At 45.6% G+C, this 19,017-nt stretch overlaps 2 protein-coding genes across 2 annotated transcripts in view; both read left to right on the forward strand.

Moving 5' to 3' along the window:
• Positions 1 to 3,874, forward strand: part of LOC136125446 (nuclear body protein SP140-like) — a 60,759-nt gene extending 56,885 nt beyond the window's left edge. Inside the window, exons 18-22 of the mRNA XM_065880185.1 lie at positions 1,384 to 1,499; positions 2,195 to 2,303; positions 2,581 to 2,658; positions 2,866 to 3,009; positions 3,767 to 3,874. Coding sequence (XP_065736257.1) covers positions 1,384 to 1,499; positions 2,195 to 2,303; positions 2,581 to 2,658; positions 2,866 to 3,009; positions 3,767 to 3,874 — 555 coding nt within the window. The remainder of the gene's footprint in view (positions 1 to 1,383; positions 1,500 to 2,194; positions 2,304 to 2,580; positions 2,659 to 2,865; positions 3,010 to 3,766) is intronic.
• Positions 3,875 to 4,869: 995 nt separating this feature from the next.
• The window catches only part of SP100 (SP100 nuclear antigen), a 98,759-nt gene continuing 84,611 nt past the window's right edge, over positions 4,870 to 19,017 (forward strand). Inside the window, exon 1 of the mRNA XM_065880186.1 lies at positions 4,870 to 4,985. Within this exon, the coding sequence (XP_065736258.1) occupies positions 4,870 to 4,985 (116 nt within the window). The remainder of the gene's footprint in view (positions 4,986 to 19,017) is intronic.

The raw sequence follows: 19,017 nt of genomic DNA on the forward strand, positions 1-19,017 counted from the left end.
ACTCTGCCCTGAAAGTTCTAATGTGCAGCTGGACTAAGAAGCAAAGAACCAGATAAATCTGCTAAAAAATACACAAATGTGAGGTTCTTAGACATTGCTTATATTTGTTATTCCTTGTTCTTCTGGGAAGAGGGGTCATCACTTTCTAGAGAATGATGATGGTAATCTGTCAGTTCCTACACTGATGAGAAAAAACATGGCGCCGTGACTCCATGTCAGAGCAGTCTCAGTCTCCAATTGGGGGGTGTCCTTGAGGATCCCCAGAACATTGAATGGGAACTTTTTGGCAAAATGGTCCTTGGAGCTAGCACTTCCTCATATATGACCATTTCAAAAGCAAAAGAAATGGGGGCTTCCCTGGTGGCGCAGTGGTTGAGAGTCTGCCTGCCGATGCAGGGGACACGGGTTCTTGACCCGGTCTGGGAAGATCCCACATGCCGCGGAGCAGCTGGGCCCGTGAGTCATGGCCACTGAGCCTGCTCGTCCGGAGCCTGTGCTCCGCAACGGGAGAGCCCACAACAGTGAGAGGCCCGCGTATCACCAAAAAAAAAAAAAAAAAAAGAATGGCCAGAATCCCAATTCACCCAATACAAGTAGTTTCACGCAAAAGCCCAGAACAAGACTCAAAATAGTTGTTTAAATAATCTTGTATTACTTTCCACACTAAGTTTAATCCACCTTATTAAATTCTCAATATATCACCCTTCAAGGAGTCAGTTTAGTTATTGTGGTGTAGACAAATGCATTTAACACTTTATTTCAGGAGCTTATTTTATCTGCAAGGTAATAAAGTTATTCAGATTCCTAAAAAATTGTCTTGTTTTGTTGCTAGCCTTTCAGTGTTAGAGTCTCTGTTTTTTTTTTTTAATTAATTTATTTATTTTTGGCTGTGTTGGGTCTTCGTTTCTGCGCGAGGGCTTTCTCTAGTTGCGGTGAGCAGGGTCCACTCTTCATCGCGGTGCGCAGGCCTCTCACTGTCGCGGCCTTTCTTGTTGCGGATCCCAGACTCCAGACGCGCAGGCTCAGTAGTTGTGGCTCACAGGCCTAGTTGCTCCGTGGCATGTGGGATCTTCCCAGACCAGGGCTCGAACCCATGTCCCCTGCACTGGCAGGCAGATCCTCAGCCACTGCACCACCAGGGAAGCCCGAGTCTCTGGTTTATAGGGAAGACTTTTCTGGTTTGACACACAGGCCCTTCCTCCTGAATTTCATTGCAGACCACAATTTCTGCTTCTGAAATCACCACGCTATGCTGTTCTTTAATATCTCAGGGAGAAGCATATGTGTCCATTCAGATTCACACAAAGGCAATGAGTTCTAGATTCCCCTAGTTCTGGCCTTCTGAGGTCTCACCAGGGATATAGATGTTGTTTTACCTTCTAGCTGGGAAACTCAGATGTGTGTGAGACGTGCAGGGATGGAGGAAAGCTGTTTTGCTGTGATACTTGTTCGAGATCTTTTCATGAGGACTGTCACATCCCACCTGTGGAAACTGAGAGGTTCGTGAGATGCAGCCCCTCCCTTCTTATTAGGGACCCTTCCTCCTGCCGTACACACTCTCCCTACAGAGTTCTTACTATGTCTGGATGGGGAAACAGCAGGGCCATAGGTACAGGGTCCAGCAGTATGATCCAGAGAGCTGTTTCAAGATGCTGGCAGTGGCAGGTTAATGCGTTTTGCTCTCCTCTAGGTCAGTAGCCAGGTCCTTTGCCCACATACTGCTACTGTCCTTTCCTAGAAGTTTTCCAGCATGGACTTCTGTTCATGGGGGTGGAAATGCCACTCGTTTGTGTTCTGCACTTATTCAGAAAAGGCAGGAAACGTGGGCTGGTTCCCTCATTTTGCCACGTTCTTAATGGGCTGAGGGAAGCCCGAGGCCCCCCAGGGGTTAAGACCCAGTTTCGACACTCAGGCCTGGCGGGTAGGATTCCTTGTGCTCCCAGAAACAGACAGAGAAAGAAGAGCCCACTACTCATCCTGACACCACCTCCATGCCCTGACCCCTTGTTGCTCCTTCGATGGGATGAGGGTCATTGGCTCAGACCCCACGTGGGGTTCTTGGAGACTCTGGAGGTGCCCCTTTCCTCCTCCAGCTGTGTCCATCAACATTCCTGAAAGGAGGACAGTATCAGACATAGGAGTGATGACAGTTTCCAGGGACCTTGCCCTCACTCACTTATGTCTGGCCCCTTAGGAACCTGTGGAGTTGCACCTTCTGCAGGATAAAGGAGTCTTCAGGAAGCCAGCAATGTCTTGGGGAATCTGAGGTCCTGGCAAGGCAGATGCAGCCTGAGGAGCAGTTGGTGAGTCGGATGGGAACCCCAATTCTTCCCCTTTCCCCTCACATGTGAGAAGTCAGATAGGCAGGGTCAGGAGAAAGGCAACCAAAGGGTGAGCCATGACTCAGTCACACTGAAATCACACCAGAACTTGTTTGCAGCCATTGCATGTCTGTCTCCAAGAGCCATCCATGTTTGGGGAAACTTCCAGATACTGGTGTGAGTCATGCCTCTGCCTGGGCATGTATATGGGCTCATTGTCTCCAAGCTGCTTTTCACTCACAGCCACCTTCTTTTGCAGAAATGTGAGCTCCTCCTCTTGAAGGTCTATTGTCATTCAGAGAGCACCTTTTTTGCGAAGATTCCATACTACTATTACGTAAGTAACAATAACAAACTGTGATTACAGGCTGCCATGATGTTACCCCACCTTGAAACAGGTACCCATGGGATTTGAGATCAGAATCCCCTGGGAGTGAAAGCTGCTGTTACCTTTCTGTATTTCTACTGGATTTGATGGGAATCCACAGGAGGCACACATTGAACTCTGCCAGTAATTCTCCCATTGATTTTTGTTTTTCACTAGATTAAAGAGGCTTCTAAAAACCTAAAGGAGCCCATGTGGTTGGACAAGATCAAGAAGAGGCTGAACGAGCAGGGTTACTCCCATGTGGAGGGGTTTGTGCAGGACATGCGCCTCATCTTTCAGAACCACAGGGCATCTTACAAGGTAAGTGGTTCTCCCCGCTTCCATTTCATTTTCTGTCCATTGAACCACTCTGCCCTCATTTTCTGGTGCCTGGGAAATTTTACTTTCCCTCATCCTATGAAACCTGCAAAGCAAGAGTTCCGGAAGTCAGTGACTTTTCCGTTCAAGACTGGAGCTCAGCAAGGCGTAGTAACAGCGAATCAGAAGGTGTCCCTGCAACCAGAACCCCAGGCCTCGAAGAGCTCAGACCCTCCTACAGCTGCCATTGAGAACAGCAGAGTCCTGCCTGCTCCAAGCCCAGGGAGAAGAGACTTGCATCTTAAAGTCACACTGTGCTTCTTACCTCTCCCCCAAAACGCGCAATCTGACCTCTTCCGAAATCCCAATCTCCAGATTCCACTCCATGTGAATGGATCATATAGTTTAACAGGAGTCGCCAGAGGGAAACAGAAGTGTCAATGAAAAAGGAAGGTCATTGATCTAACTTAAAAGCAATCTGTACTATTTGCACTGTTACAAAGAGCATAGATTACTTTTCTAACTCTCACTGAAATCAATAACCCAACCAAATAAGTAAGAGTCCAAATAAGTAAGGTGTGCTTATGAGTTCCCATTCCTATCTTGTTGCTCCTCGCTGCATGAGGTTTTTAGCGTAACCTGGCTCGTATAACTTAGGGTGTCTGAGACAGGAGTCCTGACCATTCTCAATTACAAGGTGCAATGACACTGATGATGAGCACCATGATTTTTGCGTTCATTTTATTTTATTTTTTTCCAGTTCAAAGACTTTGGCCTAATGGGACTTAGACTGGAGGCCGAATTTGAGAAGAATTTCAAGGAAGTGTTCACTATTCAGGAGACAAACGAGGGCAGTTCACTGGAATAGTGGATGTGGTTAGTGTCCTGGAAAACCCCTTTTGGAGCAGACTTCTCATCCCCCAGCCGCGTGGAAGGCTGGCTGCTTATGCCGCCCCTCCCCAGAGCATTGCCTTCAGCCAAACGGAGCCAGCTTCACCTGGAGGGTTACACTTCCTTGGCCTGGGGGCCAGCCTCCGGTGCCAAGGTGGACTCAACCTTGTGTTATGATTCATGCTCCTGTGTTCCTCATGAGATCCGGCTGGAGCTAGTCTGTGGCTGTGATTACATCCTTGCTTAGCTTTTCCTATAATCCTGCTTCCCTCCCCCGTTTCTCCCAAAGAAACTCACAATAAATCACTTACTTAAGAGACTTTATCTCAGACTCTGCTTCTAGGGAACCCAACTTAAGGTAACGATCCTAGCAAGCAGGCTGTAAGGGTGGGTTCTGGATTTGGATCACAGTCTGGCCAGATGGTGATGGGTGGTATATTGATGGTCCCTGGTGTGCTCTAATAGTGCTGTTGCCAAACTTTCACCTTTGGGAAACTCGATGAGATAAAGAGGATTTCACTAGCTTTTGAAATTGGCATTCACAAAGGGAGAAATGGTAAATGGAATTGTGGATTTTGGTGGCTATTGCTAAGTGCCACTAATATATTGAAAAGAAGAAATGACAGCCTTAAATCTATTAGTCAAAGCAGAGACACCCTTACAACTGCAGCTGGAAGGCAGACAAAAGGGAGGCCTGACACAGGTCCCAGGTTTAAGAATGGCAGAACACAGGAGAAGACTGCAGTCTAAGCTGGGATGGTCTCCTGTGCCAAAGGCAGAGCCCTGGTAAAGAAGGAGTGCAGTCCTGAATCAGAATCAGCCTTTCTAGGTAGATGCAAGTGAGAACCTCGAACTCCAGGTCTCCCTCAACACACGGCCTGCAAAAGAATTCCCTAGCCTTTGTTGGAAGACAGACCCCTCCCCTACCCCATCCTAATCTTGCTTGAATGAAGACTGCAGAGTCCTCCCAGCATGACCCCACTGAGAAAGTCCTGGGTTGTCCTGCCAGCTGAAGAGAGCATCTACCCCAGTGGAGCTGCAGGACTGGCCAACATGTACCAGCAGGTACCAGGAGATCGTGTCTGGGGGTGGGTCCTGGACAAAGGGGAACGTGAAACTGGAAAAGGGAAAATTGTCAACACAGAAGCACTCTTCTGTGTCAAGAAGTTTAATTAGCCTGGCGAGGGCCAAAGGGGATGAATCAAGTATGCTCCTGGGTGGCTCTTAAATGCTTATATATATACATATTTTTCTATTCCTTTAATTTTGGAATAAAAATGGCTGGTCACTAAACTTACGGTGGTAACCATTTCATGATGTATATAAATCAAATCATTATACATGCCTTAAACTTATACAGTGCTGTATGTCACTTATATTGCAATAAAACTGGAAGAAAAACATTTAATTAAAAATTTTAATTAAAAAAATGCTTGGTATAAACTGTGGTACATACTAGATGAAGTGGAAGCAGAGATGCCAGGGCAGACTGTGGAAAAGAAGATCCAAAAGCCTGAGGATGGGGCTTCCCTGGTGGCACAGTGGTTGAGAGTCCACCTGCCGATGCAGGGGACGCGGGTTTGTGCCCCGGTCCAGGAAGATCCCACATGCCGCGGAGCGGCTGGGCCCGTGAGCCATGGCCGCTGAGCCTGCGCCTCCGGAGCCTGTGCTCCGCAACGGGAGAGGCCACAGCAGTGAGAAGCCCGCGTACCGCAAAAAAAAAAAAAAAAAAAAAGCCTCAGGATGTTGGCATGGCTCCACTCTCTACAACTGGAAAACCCATCCACCGGGTTACTGTGCTCTTCAGGAGGCCTCAGAGACATTAACTTAACAAGGTGATAGGGAACACACAGCTGAGGGGCACCAGCATCCTTGAGATGCTCAGTGGGGGCTGTCCTCTGTAGGTTGGCATAGTGGAGGAATGTTTTACAGAACTGGATTCCCTAGTGACAATGGAAATGGTAGGAGTCTAGAATAATGGAAGCCAGGTGGCAGCATTTAACTGTCAGAGCAAGATGAAGTAAGTTTTGTAATGTGCAGCAAGGTTAGAATGACAGCTGGAGCCCTGGCCCAAAGCAGTCTATGGAGATAGCTAGTCGGACACGGTCACTAAACCTGTGTGGTAATCATTTTATGATGTATATAAGACAAATCATTATGCTGTACACCTTAAACTTATAGAGAGATGGGCAGCCAACAAGGATATTGCTTCATATATATCATCAAAAAAGATTACAAATAGATGAACAGATGGCTGAGATCAGCTACCCCGATAAAAAGTCAAGCTCCCTTGCCTAGTTTCCAGACCTGAGCCAAAGCTAGGACCTGCTCATGGAAATGAGGGCAGGTCTTATAAGAAAGTGTAAAAGTAGTGATTCCCTGAGTTCTTCACCAAAAGGACCTAAGCTCATTTATTCAAGTAACCATATGCCAGACAAAGGAAAATACACACATCTTTTTTTTTTTTTTTTTTTTTTTTGCGGTACACGGGCCTCTCACTGTTGTGGCCTCTCCCGTCGTGGAGCACAGGCTCCGGACGCGCAGGCTCAGCGGCCATGGCTCACGGGCCCAGATGCTCCGCAGCATGTGGGATCTTCCCGGACCGGGACACGAACCCGTGACTCCTGCATCGGCAGGCGGACTCTCAACCACTGCGCCACCAGGGAAGCCCCACACATCTTTTAACAGTTGTTGATACAGGATCTGAGTTGATGCTAACACCTGGGGTCCCAAAGCACCATCACGGTCCCTGCTAGAGTGGAGTGTATGGATGTAAGGTAATGTCCATCTAACAGTGAGTCCACTCAATCCATGAGATCACCCAGCAGCCATTACCCCAGTTCCTGAAAGTAAGGATAATGAGAACATACATAGCAGTTGACTGACCTGGATCTTTAACCTGTGAAATAACAATGACTGTCTTAGGAAAGGCCAAGCAGAAGGGCTTGAAACTGAACTTTCCCTTGGTGAAAATGGTAAGTTGAAAGAAAATCACAGTCCTGGAGAACGATGGAATGACAGAGATTAGTGCCACATGCAAAGATTTAAGGATGCAAGGGTTGTAATCCTCATTACATTTTTGTTTGAACAGCAGTCTGGCTTCTGCAAAAGCTAAGTGGCTCATGGCTGCCAGGTGACTACTAGAAACTTAACCAATAGTAGCCCCAGTCGCAGCTGTTGTTGCTTGGTGTGGTATCTCCATTAGAGCAGGTTAGCACGGCCTATGATATATGTCATGCAACTATTAATATGGAGAAATGTACTTTTAAAACATTCAGTAGGGGCTTCCCTGGTGGCGCAGTGGTTGAGAGTCCGCCTGCCGATGCAGGGGACGTGGGTTCGTGCCCCGGTCCAGGAAGATCCCACATGCCGTGGAGCAGCTGGGCCCGTGAGCCACGGCCGCTGAGCCTGCGCGTCCGGAGCCTGTGCTCCGCAATGGGAGAGGCCACAACAGTAAACGTTCAGTAGGAAGTAGGATAAGAAGCAGTTCATGTTCACATGGACTGGACAACAGTACATGTTTACAGTCTTGCCTCAGGGCTATGTGAATTCTCCCGCCCTCTGTCACAAGATAGCCTGAAGGGACAAAGATTGTCTAGCCACCCTGCAGTACATTACATTGGTCCACTATATTGATGACTGTATTAATCAGGGCTCCCTGGAGAAACAGAACTCTGTCTCTCTCTCTCTCTCTCAACCCCAAATTCTGATGGACTTCATTGATGGGATGCACAGTGGCTCACGAAAAGGCAGGAGGCTGGGCTCAGAGCCCAGACCAGGCAGGAAGCAGAGCTGCTCCAGGAACTGAACACCAGGAACCTCTCCTCCACCTTGTTAAGGAGCTGCCACTGAACAAGTGTTATCCAACTGTGTTTTAACTCCTTAAGAAACTTCACGTGAGAGTCCAGCTCCCCGAAGAGAGTCTGGCTGGCCTGGCTTGCTCATGGGCCAGTGTCTCGGTTAACATTCCTTCTACTCCTGCACACAAAGGGGAGAAGTCTTCACCCAAAGGAATCCAGGTCTCTTAGGAAAGGGGTGGAGGAGGCTGGACAGCCAAGGAAAATGAAACTGACTGGCAGAACCCACCCGGGGACCATCAGTGAGCTCTGATGTCTAAGGGGAGGAATGGGGTGGTCCCAGGCCAGTCAGTCTGAGAGGCCACAGAACCTGGGGGGCACACTCCTGAATCAAATGGAACAGGTTGCCTGTGCTTTGGAGATTAAGGCTGAGTCTGTCAACATGTTAGAAGGGAGAGCATCCACTCTACCACCCTGGACAGCCAAGGGCAAGGACGGCCACTGAGCCCATCGCCCCTGTCGGTTCCATTTACCTGGACGCATATGTGGGCTGTTGGCTGTAAAGGAGCCTGGCTGTGGTCTTACCTGGGGGGAGTGTGCCTGTGTCCCTGGGAACGGCAGTAGGACTGATGCTCCTGAGGTCCTGGGCTCCACCCTTCAGCCTGAACCTCCCAGTGCGGGTTCCAGGGCATCAGCACACACCCTGCTATCTGGGTGGAGAGGACCGGGCCTTCTGTCTGGAGGAGAGAACGGGGTTCTCCAGCTCTCCCTGAGTAAACTGGGTGGAAGACGTCCCTATGAGGACAATATGCAAAGAACAATTGCCTACGGCTTCTAGAAAGTGAACAAAAGCAGGCTGATGGTAGAAGGAAGTCAAAACTCAAGGGAAGCAGTCAGACAAAATGTTTCCTGTTTATTATTACTCTACTTGAGAGCAGCCGCAGCCTTACGTGGGGTGGCCAAAACTTTGGTAGGAAGTCCACCTTCTTTCTGGTCAGCAGAGCTGGGAAGAAGTCCAGGGCAACCAGCCTTTCTGGGGAGAGAGAGGAAAATCCCAGGAAGGTGAAAGTCACAGAGAAGAACCCCAAATTCTGTGTATAAACCCTCCCCACTTGAGTTCAAAACCAACTGACAGGCAAAACGGTGAGACAGATGGGGATCAAAATACTAGTTTTCTTCATGATGAAAGCTGGATAGGGCTTAGTGATGTGGCTTACCATGTAGCAAAAAAGAGATCCCTAAAACGGAACCTCAGAATTGGGCTTATCCACACAGTCTTACACAGCTCCAATCAGTCACACCCCACACCGCCCCACTCCCCAGGCCCCTGTCTCTGTGCACTTGACCTTGGAAGGGCTGACAGAGCCCTGGCCCTGCAGGAAGGACAAGCCCAGGGAGACCCGACAAGGAACAAGCAGACTCACCCCTTGTACCCAGAGAGTCTCCCAGGAGGAGAGAGGAGCAGGGGGTCCAGGCCAGTCCCACTGACTGATGTGCTGCGCCTGGAAGGGGACAATGGAGCAGGGCCTGAGTGTAACCACTTGGGTCCCAGGCGTCCACTCCTCTCCACTTCTACGCCCACGGAGGAGCGGAGGGTCTTGATCCTCTGGCCTCAGTGGCCACTCTGTCAGCTGACGCTGCTTCCTTCTGCCCTTTAAGCTCAGATCCCAGGTCCTACTGTCTGGTCTCAGGGACAAGCCTCTGGTCCCCACTGGGGTCTGCCAGCTTAGAGACTCAGCCCCACTACTGAAGTCTGAGGGGAAGCTGCTCCTGGTGAAGCTCATGAAGCCCGTCGCCTTAGTGGGTCCTCTGCCCCAGGTCCCTCCTCCACCACGACCTCCCCTGCCCTCTGGGTTTCCAGGCCCAGTAGCTGGGATCCTCCCGGGACAGCAGAGATGCTCCCCGTTGCCAGCGGTTCTCACAGCCATGGAAAATGCCCCAGGTGACCCCTTATTTCCTTCAATCTCTCCAGCAGGGTTTGTAGGAGGAGTTCAACCTCTTCTTTTTTTTTTTTTTAATTGAAGTATGGTTGATTTACAATGCTGTATTAATTTCTGCTGTACAGCAAAGTGATGCAGTTATACATAGATATATATTCTCTTTTATATATATATATATTTTTTTCATTATGGTTTATCCTAGGATCAACCTGCTTCTTAATTTGGTCCTGTCCTTTTCCAAACCCGAGTTCCTGGCTTAAAGAAACTGCATTCTCCACAGAGGCCTGGGGATGCTTCAGAAACTCCCACTGCTCTCACGGAGTGTGGTGCAGGCCCAGCTTTCTCAGACCCACAGGAGGTCTCTGCCAGGGGCCAGGAGCAGCCCCCACGCGGGAGTGTCCACCCTGTGGATTGCTCCTTCAGCCGCTGCTAGGTGGCCTCTAATTCCAGGTGCTCAACTTGAAAGTCCTCAACAGACAACAGAAAAGTGGGCACATTTATGTCAACAGCCAGCACGGCAGTGGCCTGGGCCACCAGCTGCCCAGGGACAGAGAGAAGAGGGAGAGGGGACACTAGAAACGGCAGGTGTGGTCTGTGCCAGCCTTGTCTGGACCCCATGCCCCATGGAGTCAGGAGCAGAGGACGGCTGTGCCCAACAGAGGCTCGGCTTACTAGCCCTTCTACACCCCCAAAGTGAGGGGGGGAGAGAGGGATCCACACGTGTGCAGGACCTGGTACCACCGAGACCCTGCCCACTGGAAGAGATGCCCTCATCAGTGTCCTGGGATCTGTCCCAACCACTGAGGTATTATGCTCACTTCTTTGGGGGAAAGAAAGAACAGAAGTGGAGAGAAGGTAGAAACCTTCCCCCTCATCTTCAAATATGATTTGCTTTTGTGCTCACTCAAGTGAGTCTTCTGATCACTTCTCAGTCTTTGTGGAATGATGACTCAGTATCTGAGTGAAAAACCTGCGCACAGACACAACTTCAGGGCCAAGGGTCACCCTCTCAGCTGGGGTCACCTGCCTTTTCATTTCTAGGTTATCTGGGTTCCAACCTCCATCTCCATCTAAAGAGAAGCCTTTGCCCCTCAGCATTCCCGTGACTGCTTCCCAGGTTTCTCCTCTTCACCCCTGGCTGCAGTTGTGAAGCAACCCCATAGTCGGGGCATCTTGGACCCTTGTACCTAAGATGTCAACACTTGTCACCAACTTGGCTCTGGCCCCAGGGCCTTGGAGATTTTTCTCCTACCTCTGGCTGATTTCCAGGAATACTAAGAACATTCTCTCCACTTTATAAACCTGAGCATTTGGGCTCTCTCCTGGTCCATGTCCATACGCTGCGACCTAAATGCGTCGGTCCAGGCTCTCCCACAGCCCGGAGAAAAGATTTGAAGCCTCTGTCTTTCCCTCTCCCCACCATGGTCATCTCGGAAAGGGGAAGGGGCACACATGGAGTTTACCCCGACCGTGTACTAAGCTCTGAACCGCTCTGAGAAGGCAGGAGACTGGGGACAGTTGGGGTCATGCAGAAGTTGTTGCTGTCTTTGCACAAACAGGTGGACCCCTGAGGGCTGGCCCTGCTCCTCCCCTGGCCCTCCAGGCCCCGACTGTCATTCCTTGTCTTTCATCCCTGGGATCACATGTCAGGATGGCTGGAAGCACAGTGGAGTCGCGAGAAGAGGGAGGGCATCTGCACAGCACAGCTCACTGATAAATACTTTCACTTCCCTTTTCCCTACTTGGGCGGAGTCATCTCTGGGTGAGTCCCAAGAGCAGACTTCCTGCTCAGAGCTCAGGGCTCCAGCAGCCTCCTGGGACCGGACCGAGGCTGGGGAGCCTGGAGGGGTCGGAGGCCAAGCTCAGGCCCAGGCCAGGCTGGGCGGGAAGATGGCTGGTGGGGGCAGCGAGCTCAGCAGCAGGTCAGTCTTTCTCCCCCTTCCTCCCACCTTTCCCTCTGGCCTCGCTGCTGCTTCAGTGCTGTCCTTTGGACTCTGCACTAAACCTCTGCTTTACGCCTGGTGTAGGGGAACAGTCACCTGCAGTGTAATGAAGGGCAGGAATGTATAATGAGGAAATGGGATTTTAAACTGCCGCAGGGCGCCTGCTGGTTGAGTCCTGCAGCCACAACACAGGTGACTATTTGTTTTGCAGCTGCTGCTCAGCTGGCAGGCCTGTCTGAAGGCAGCAGTCCTTCCTGAGGCTTTGCAGTGAGGATTTATTTCCTTGTGGCCCCAGGTCACTCTCGTTCCCCTCAGGTCAGTTCTACCTTCACATAGGTCATTTCAAAGAAGGTAGTTTCGAAAATAAAAAATTCAGGAGAAACCCCTGATTTATTCTCAAACCCTGGGTGGTGCTGTCGGTCTCGTATCTGTCCTGTGGACAGGACCACTATTCCCAGTTCTAGCCGGGGGCCTGGGTTCTTCCTCCAGCGATCCCGAGCAAAGAAATTAAAGGGAAGAGAAATACCCCAAACTGCAAAGAGCTAGCACAGGCTGAGTAATTTTATGTTTGGTTTCATTTTCTATTCTGGAATAGGTTACACCTTTACAAGAAAAAGAGTAGAAATCCTATCTTTTTCTCTAGTAATGGGTCAGAAATACCACTACTTAATATTTTAAATTTTTTGATTTTTTAATACAAAAGAAATACATTATGCATTCTTGCTCATAAAATTTCAAACGATACAGAAGTATATAGAGGGAAAAAGTCCTGTTCACCACTCACCCACTTGCAGCTTCCAATACCAGTCCTGTTAGAGTCGCAGGCATAACCTTCCAGATCCTTTTCTTTGCATTTACATATATAACTCATTTTCTTAAATACAAAATTTGAATCCTGTTTTTTAAAAAATGGATTCATATTGTGAATGCCATTTTGCATTTTCACTTACTTTAATAGCCATAGGCTCTTCTCATTCTTTTTAACAGCTATATATTGGGTTGGTCGAAAAGTTCCATAAGAGGTTACAGAAAAATTCGAACGAACTTGTTGGCCAACCCAATACTATCCTGTAGAATGGATACACCATCGTTTTTATTGTTTGTTTATTTAATTGAAATACAGTTGATTTGCAATATGGTGTTAGTTTCAGGTGTAGAGCAAAGTGATTCAGTTATATATATATATATACACACACACATATATACATATAAAAATATATATTCTTTTTCAGATTCTTTTCCCATATAGGTTTTACAAAATATTGAGTATAGTTCCCTGTGCTGTACAGTAGGTCCTTGTTGTTTGTCTACTTTATATACTAGTGTGTATATGTTACTCCAAAATTCCTAATTTATCCCTCCCCCCACCACGTTTCCCCTTTGCTAACCATAAGTTTGTTTCCTATGTCTGTGAGTCTGTTTCTGTTTTGTAAATAAGTTCATTTGTATCATATTTAGATTCCACAAATAAGTGATATAATATGAGATTTGTCTTTCTCTGTCTGACTTACTTCACCTCTAGGTCCCTCCATGTTGCTGCAAATGACATTATTTCATTCTTTTTTATGGCTGAGTAATATTCCATTGTATAAATATACCAATCTTCTTTCTCCGTTCATCTGTTGATGGACATTTAGGTTGCTTCCACATCTTGGCTATTGTAAATAGTGCTGCTATGAACATTGGGGTGCGTGTGTCTTTTCCAAGTATGGTTTTCTCCAGATATATGCCCAGGAGTGGGATTGCTGGATCATATGGTAGCTCTATTTTTAGTTTTTTAAGGAACCTCCATACTATTCTCCATAGTAGCTGAACCAATTTACATTCCCACCAGCAGGGTAGGAGGGTTCTCTTTTCTCCACACCGTCTCCAGCATTTATTATTTATAGACTTTTTGATGATGGCCATTCTGACTTACACCATAGTTTTTTTTGTTTTGTTTTGTTTTTTTATTTTTGGCTGCATTGGGTCTTTGTTGCGGAGTGCGGGCTTATTGCAGTGGCTTCTCTTGTTGCGGAGCATGGGCTCTAGGCGTGTGGGCTTCAGTAGTTGCAGCATGTAGGCTTCAGTAGTTGTGGCTCGTGAGATCTAGAGCGCAGGCTCACTAGCTGTGGCGCACAGGCTTAGTTGCTCCGCAGCATGTGGGATCTTCCCCGACCAGGGTTTAAACCCATGTCCCTTGCATTGGTAGGCGGGTTCCTAACCACTGTGCCACCAGGGAAGCCCCATACACCATGGTTTTTAAAGCATCCCTCCTCCCCACGCTATTGACAGACATTTAGATCATTTTCAATTGTTCACTTTTACCAAGAAGCAGTGATAACAACGATTATGTATTTCTTTATATTTTTGTACATATAAAAGTGTTTGTCTTGTGTCAATAACCAAAAAAATGGAATTGCTGAGGCAAAGGGTACTAATATTTAATTGTTTATAGCTTCTGCAAACGGCCTTTCTAAGTAGCTGAACCAATGTATTCACCTACAAGATTTAGGTGAGCCATCTCCCCACACCCAAACTTTGCAGAGGTGGTGGATCAAGAGTTGCATCTTGTTAACTTTACCCTCCTGATTACATGAGAGGTTGAACAGTTTTTTTGTTTATTGGCCTCTTCTATGAAGTGCTGGTTGATTTATTGCCAGTGTTAGTGAGTTGAGGTGATTGTTCTTTCTTTAACTGTAAGGGAGAATTTGCTAAAATTCTGAAACTTATAAATATACTTTCCTTGCCCTTTCACTTTGTTGTGGTGACTTTATCTTATTAAAGCTTAAACTTTAAAGTATAGCCTTATTATTGTATTGATTTTATAAAGTAGATGTGCCCTTGTTATTATGAATAAATAAAGTGGTGCAGAAAGTTATTGATAAATTCTGTGTGCACAGTCTTTAAATATAGCCCTTGTGTTTTTTGTTTTTTTTTTTTGCGGTACGCGGGCCTCTCACTGTTGTGGCCTCTCCCGTTGCGGAGCACAGGCTCCGGACGCGCAGGCTCAGCGGCCATGGCTCACGGGCCCAGCCGCTCCGCGGCATGTGGGATCTTCCCGGACCGGGGCACGAACCCGCGTCCCCTGCATCGGCAGACGGACTCTCAACCACTGCGCCACCAGGGAAGCCCAGCCCTTGTGTTTTTGAGGTGATAGATTCAATTCTACCTTTACTGCAGGCTAAGTTCCTCCTCTAGTGTCACCAAAACGATTTTCTATTTCAATTTTGGGGCAAAATTATTCTTCCACTGGAGCAACTTCAGCCTCCACAGCTTTTATCTGTCCCTAATCTTTCAACTCTTTAGCTTTTTACTTTCTGCTCGTGATGGTTGTCTCAAACTTTGCTTCATGACAATTATTTAATTTTTAGTAGTTTTTGGTTTCTTGGGGGTTTTCTTAAAGTTGATTTGTTTATTTGGGGGGATCTTAATTTGTTTCTACAGCTCTTCCAACTCCACTTGAAGTCACATATTGTTATTTTATCACCCTATCTTCATGCTCTTGCTTTATTATTTAGGTTTTTGTGTGATGTTCAGTGCTCTGGGGATGTTTTCTTCATCCTCTGGGTTATCCTTCCAGATTGATTCTATTTGCAGTTTGGTTTCAAGTGTTGCTTTACTTTCTTGTTCATATGCCCGCCCTGGTTTTACAGCCCATTTCATTCCAGCATGACCTGGGCAGCTCTCCCACCACCCACAGCCTTAAGCTGAGTGAATGTTTTTGTTTTCTTCCCCCCACATTTCCTGTCTTATCTGAGACCATATTACTTCCTGTCTGATCTACGGTTAAAGCTTCTACTTTAATTCTTATGAATTTTTGTCTGAGAATCCTTTAATCTGTTAAACCATCCCTTTCCCCACTGATCTGCAGTGCTCCCTTTCCCATTAGCCAAGGGGCCATATGTACAGGGTCTGTTTCTGTGCACTCTCTTCTCCGCCGTTGACCTATGACAGCCTCTCCTTATGCGTTTCCACACTGTCATGGCAACAACAGCTTCACGTGAACTCTTGAAGAGTAAATCTTCCCATGTTCTTTTCTTCTTCCAAAGTGTCTTGGCCCTTTGCATCTCCAAATCAGCTTGTCAAAATCTTGTCGAGATTTTGGTTAGGATTGCGTTGACTCTATAGGTCAATTTGAAGAGAATTGACATCTTTACAATCTTGTCTTCCATCTCATTAATATGGTATATATATATTAATTTAAAAATATTTTCTAATAAAATTTAAACTTTTCTGTCTAGAAGTCTTATACTTCTGCTAGATTTATTCATAGATACTTGAGATCTTTGTGCTATGATATCTATATAATTTAAAAATCAACTTTCTAGCTGCTTGTTACTAAGATATAAAAACAAATTGAAACTGCCAAACTTTAAAAAATTCTAATAAATTGTATGGAGATATATATTTTGTATATAGATATAAATTTATATAATGTATACATAATGACTATTTTGTTACTTTCGATCTAATTCTTATACTTCCTACTTCTTTTTCTTGCCTGACTGTGTGGGCTAGGACTTTGTACATGGCGAGTATAAGTAGTGATAGTAATCATCTCTATCTTGATTCCAGTCCCAAAGGGAAGTCCTTTATCATTATACAATTATGAATGATGTTTGCTATAGATTTTCTTTTTTAATAAAAAGACTTACACAGATTAAAGAAATTTTATATTTGGCATCTGATGCTTTCAATATATGAGGTGCTTGTGACCCTGTTTTCTGTTGTTTCTGCCAGTTCTCACTCACAAATTTCTTTTTTTAAATAAACTTTTTATTTTGGAATAATGTTATATTTACAGAAAAGTTGCAAAGATAGTACACCAGTCTCTAATACTGTATACCCAGTTTCATTTCCTGAGTTGTTATCCTCTTACATTATTGTGGTGCATTTGTCGAAACTAATAAAACCCAATATTAGTAGGTTACTGCTAACTAAAGCCCAGACTTTTTTAGTTTCACCAGTTTTTCCACCAATGTCCGTTTTCTTTTGCGGGATTGAATCCAGTATACCACATTGCATTGAGCCATCCCATCACCTCTTCTCTTCTGGTCTGTGACAGTTTCTCAGTCTTTCCTTGTCTTTCACAACCTTGACAGTTTGAAGAGTACTGATCAGGCATTTTGTAGAATCTTTCAATTTTGGTTTGTCTTGATGGCTTTCTCATGATTATACTGGGGTTATAGGTTTTATGAAAGAAAACCACAGAGGTGAAATGCCCTTCTCATCACCTCGTGTCAGGGGATACGTCAACCTGACTTATCACCGGGAACGCTGGCCTTGATCATTTGGTTTAGGTAGTGTTTGCCAGGCTTTTCCACTATAAAGTTACTATTTTTTTCCTTTCCACACTCTATTCACAAAGATTATTTTGCTTATATAGCTGGTTATCTTTGACTATGTACTAGCATCGTATTTAGAAAAATGATTTATAGGTAAAAACTGGGACCACAGTGAAGGTACTAGGTTTTGGAAAGGATTTCTGTTTGCTACAACCAGGTGCCTCGGGACGCACCAATTTGGGAACTGTTTAGCACATGTTCAGGGGCTGAGAGAACCTGGGGGAACCCAGGTGATTTAACTGAGAATACAATTCAGTAAATTCAGAGATGTCCCTCCACTTATTCTCACCATGAATATGTCAAGGTCAGGGTCTGGACTCCCATTGGACTCTCCACCCTGTGTGGACTCTAGACTTTATTTCTGTCTCTCTCACTCCTTAAGGCTGTCAAACCTGAGGTCCTGATTCTCTGGGGTCAGCAGATGCCCTCAAATCAAAAGTGTCTCTGTGCTTTGCTTACCTCTCTGGTTTCTCCTTCCCCTTTACTTTTGCCTGGCAAATCCTTTTGGTGGTTTCATCTCTTCTATGATTAATAACATGTTTAAATGCTTTTTCCAACACAAGTTTTTTTCAACAGAACTCTGTACTGCTTGTGGGAGTTGGGAGAGATTGAGATGTTTTGAATCCTGACCTACCACACCGGAAACTTATGGTCATTGACTAAGTGATTGATTGATTGATTGATTGATTAACTGCCATTTTTCAAAGTTTATGGCTTGAGGTTTGATTGTGGCTCTTGAAGTTTTCTCTGACTGCTTCTAGGATTTTCTCTTAGCATTTAAACTGTAGTGAGTCTAGATTTGTTTGTTTGTTTTTGTTTTGCATTTAACCTGTTGGTGTTTTCACAGTTGCTTGAATTTGTGAGTTGATGCCTTTTATCTGTTTTGGAAAATCCTTAGCCATTAACTCTTCAAATATTTCTTCTGCCCTCCCCCCAGCTTCCTCCTCTCTCTTTCTAGGGCTCAAAAGCAGATTATAGTAGACCTTTTGACTGTCTCTCACATATTCCTTTCATGCTTTTCTGCATTTTTCCATTTTTTAAATGTCTGTACTTTAGTTGGATGTCTTTTATTGAGGTATCTATCTTCTAGTTAGCCAATTGACAAGTGTTGTCTTTTTAATCCAATCTTCTGCTAAATACTACCAACAAGTTTCATTTTTAAAATTGTATTTTTAGATCTAAATATTCCATTTCATTATTTTTTGTAGATTCCAATTCTCTGGTAGAATTATCTGACTTTCTATTTTCTCCATCATTTCATCCATTTTCTTGACCATGTTAATCACAGATTTTATGTGCTAAGTCCAATCTCTGGATCATCTGTGCACTTGCTTCCATCATCTTTTTTTTTCTTGGTTTGGTCTTATAGTCCTATCTTTTGACATGCCTATTAATTTTTGATTGAATGTCAGACATTGTGTATGCAAGACATAGAGCCCCCAAATATTCTCTTCCACATAAGAGTGATTCCCCTTTCCTCTGCTAAGCAAGTAAAACAACGAGGGAGACTACATTACACATTCAGGCCATGAAATGACTCAAGATTAGTATGCATTTTTTGATAAGATTTAATATACCTCTGGTTTGCCCTGATCACAGATGAGGACATCCAGGGCTTTCAACTGAGAGAGAGAGCAATCAAGTTTTCTCTGCTTTTCAAAGCTTTTGTCATATTTTCACCCTCTTCCTTCATGCAGCTTTAGAAATGAAAAAAGTTCTTGAGAAAACCAACCAAGTTTTTAATTTCCTTGAAGTCTCTAACTTTGCACTCCAACTCCAAATGACCATCAGAAGTTCTGCTAGTTTCTTTGTCCTCCAGCTACAGCCCTTTGCCTGTGCCAAGTCCAGATTCTCAGCTTCTAGCTGTGTTCAGAATTTACAAGTGCTCTCATGGGACAAAAAGGCTACAGATTCCAAAGCCACATCATCACTTCCTTCAGAGCTTTCAACTCTCTCCCTTTATGTTCTCTGGACCTCATCATGATCGTCTTTGCCTTTTCTGCATGGTGAACCTTCAGGTAATTCTGCTTTGCTTTTCAGAGACTTTTAACATTTTTATTCCAGCCTCCTGGCCTTAAAAACTTTACCAAATATCTTGGGAAGAAGAATGGGT

The sequence above is a fragment of the Phocoena phocoena genome, chromosome 7 (assembly GCF_963924675.1).
Source record: "Phocoena phocoena chromosome 7, mPhoPho1.1, whole genome shotgun sequence".
NCBI classification, from domain to species: domain Eukaryota; kingdom Metazoa; phylum Chordata; class Mammalia; order Artiodactyla; family Phocoenidae; genus Phocoena; species Phocoena phocoena.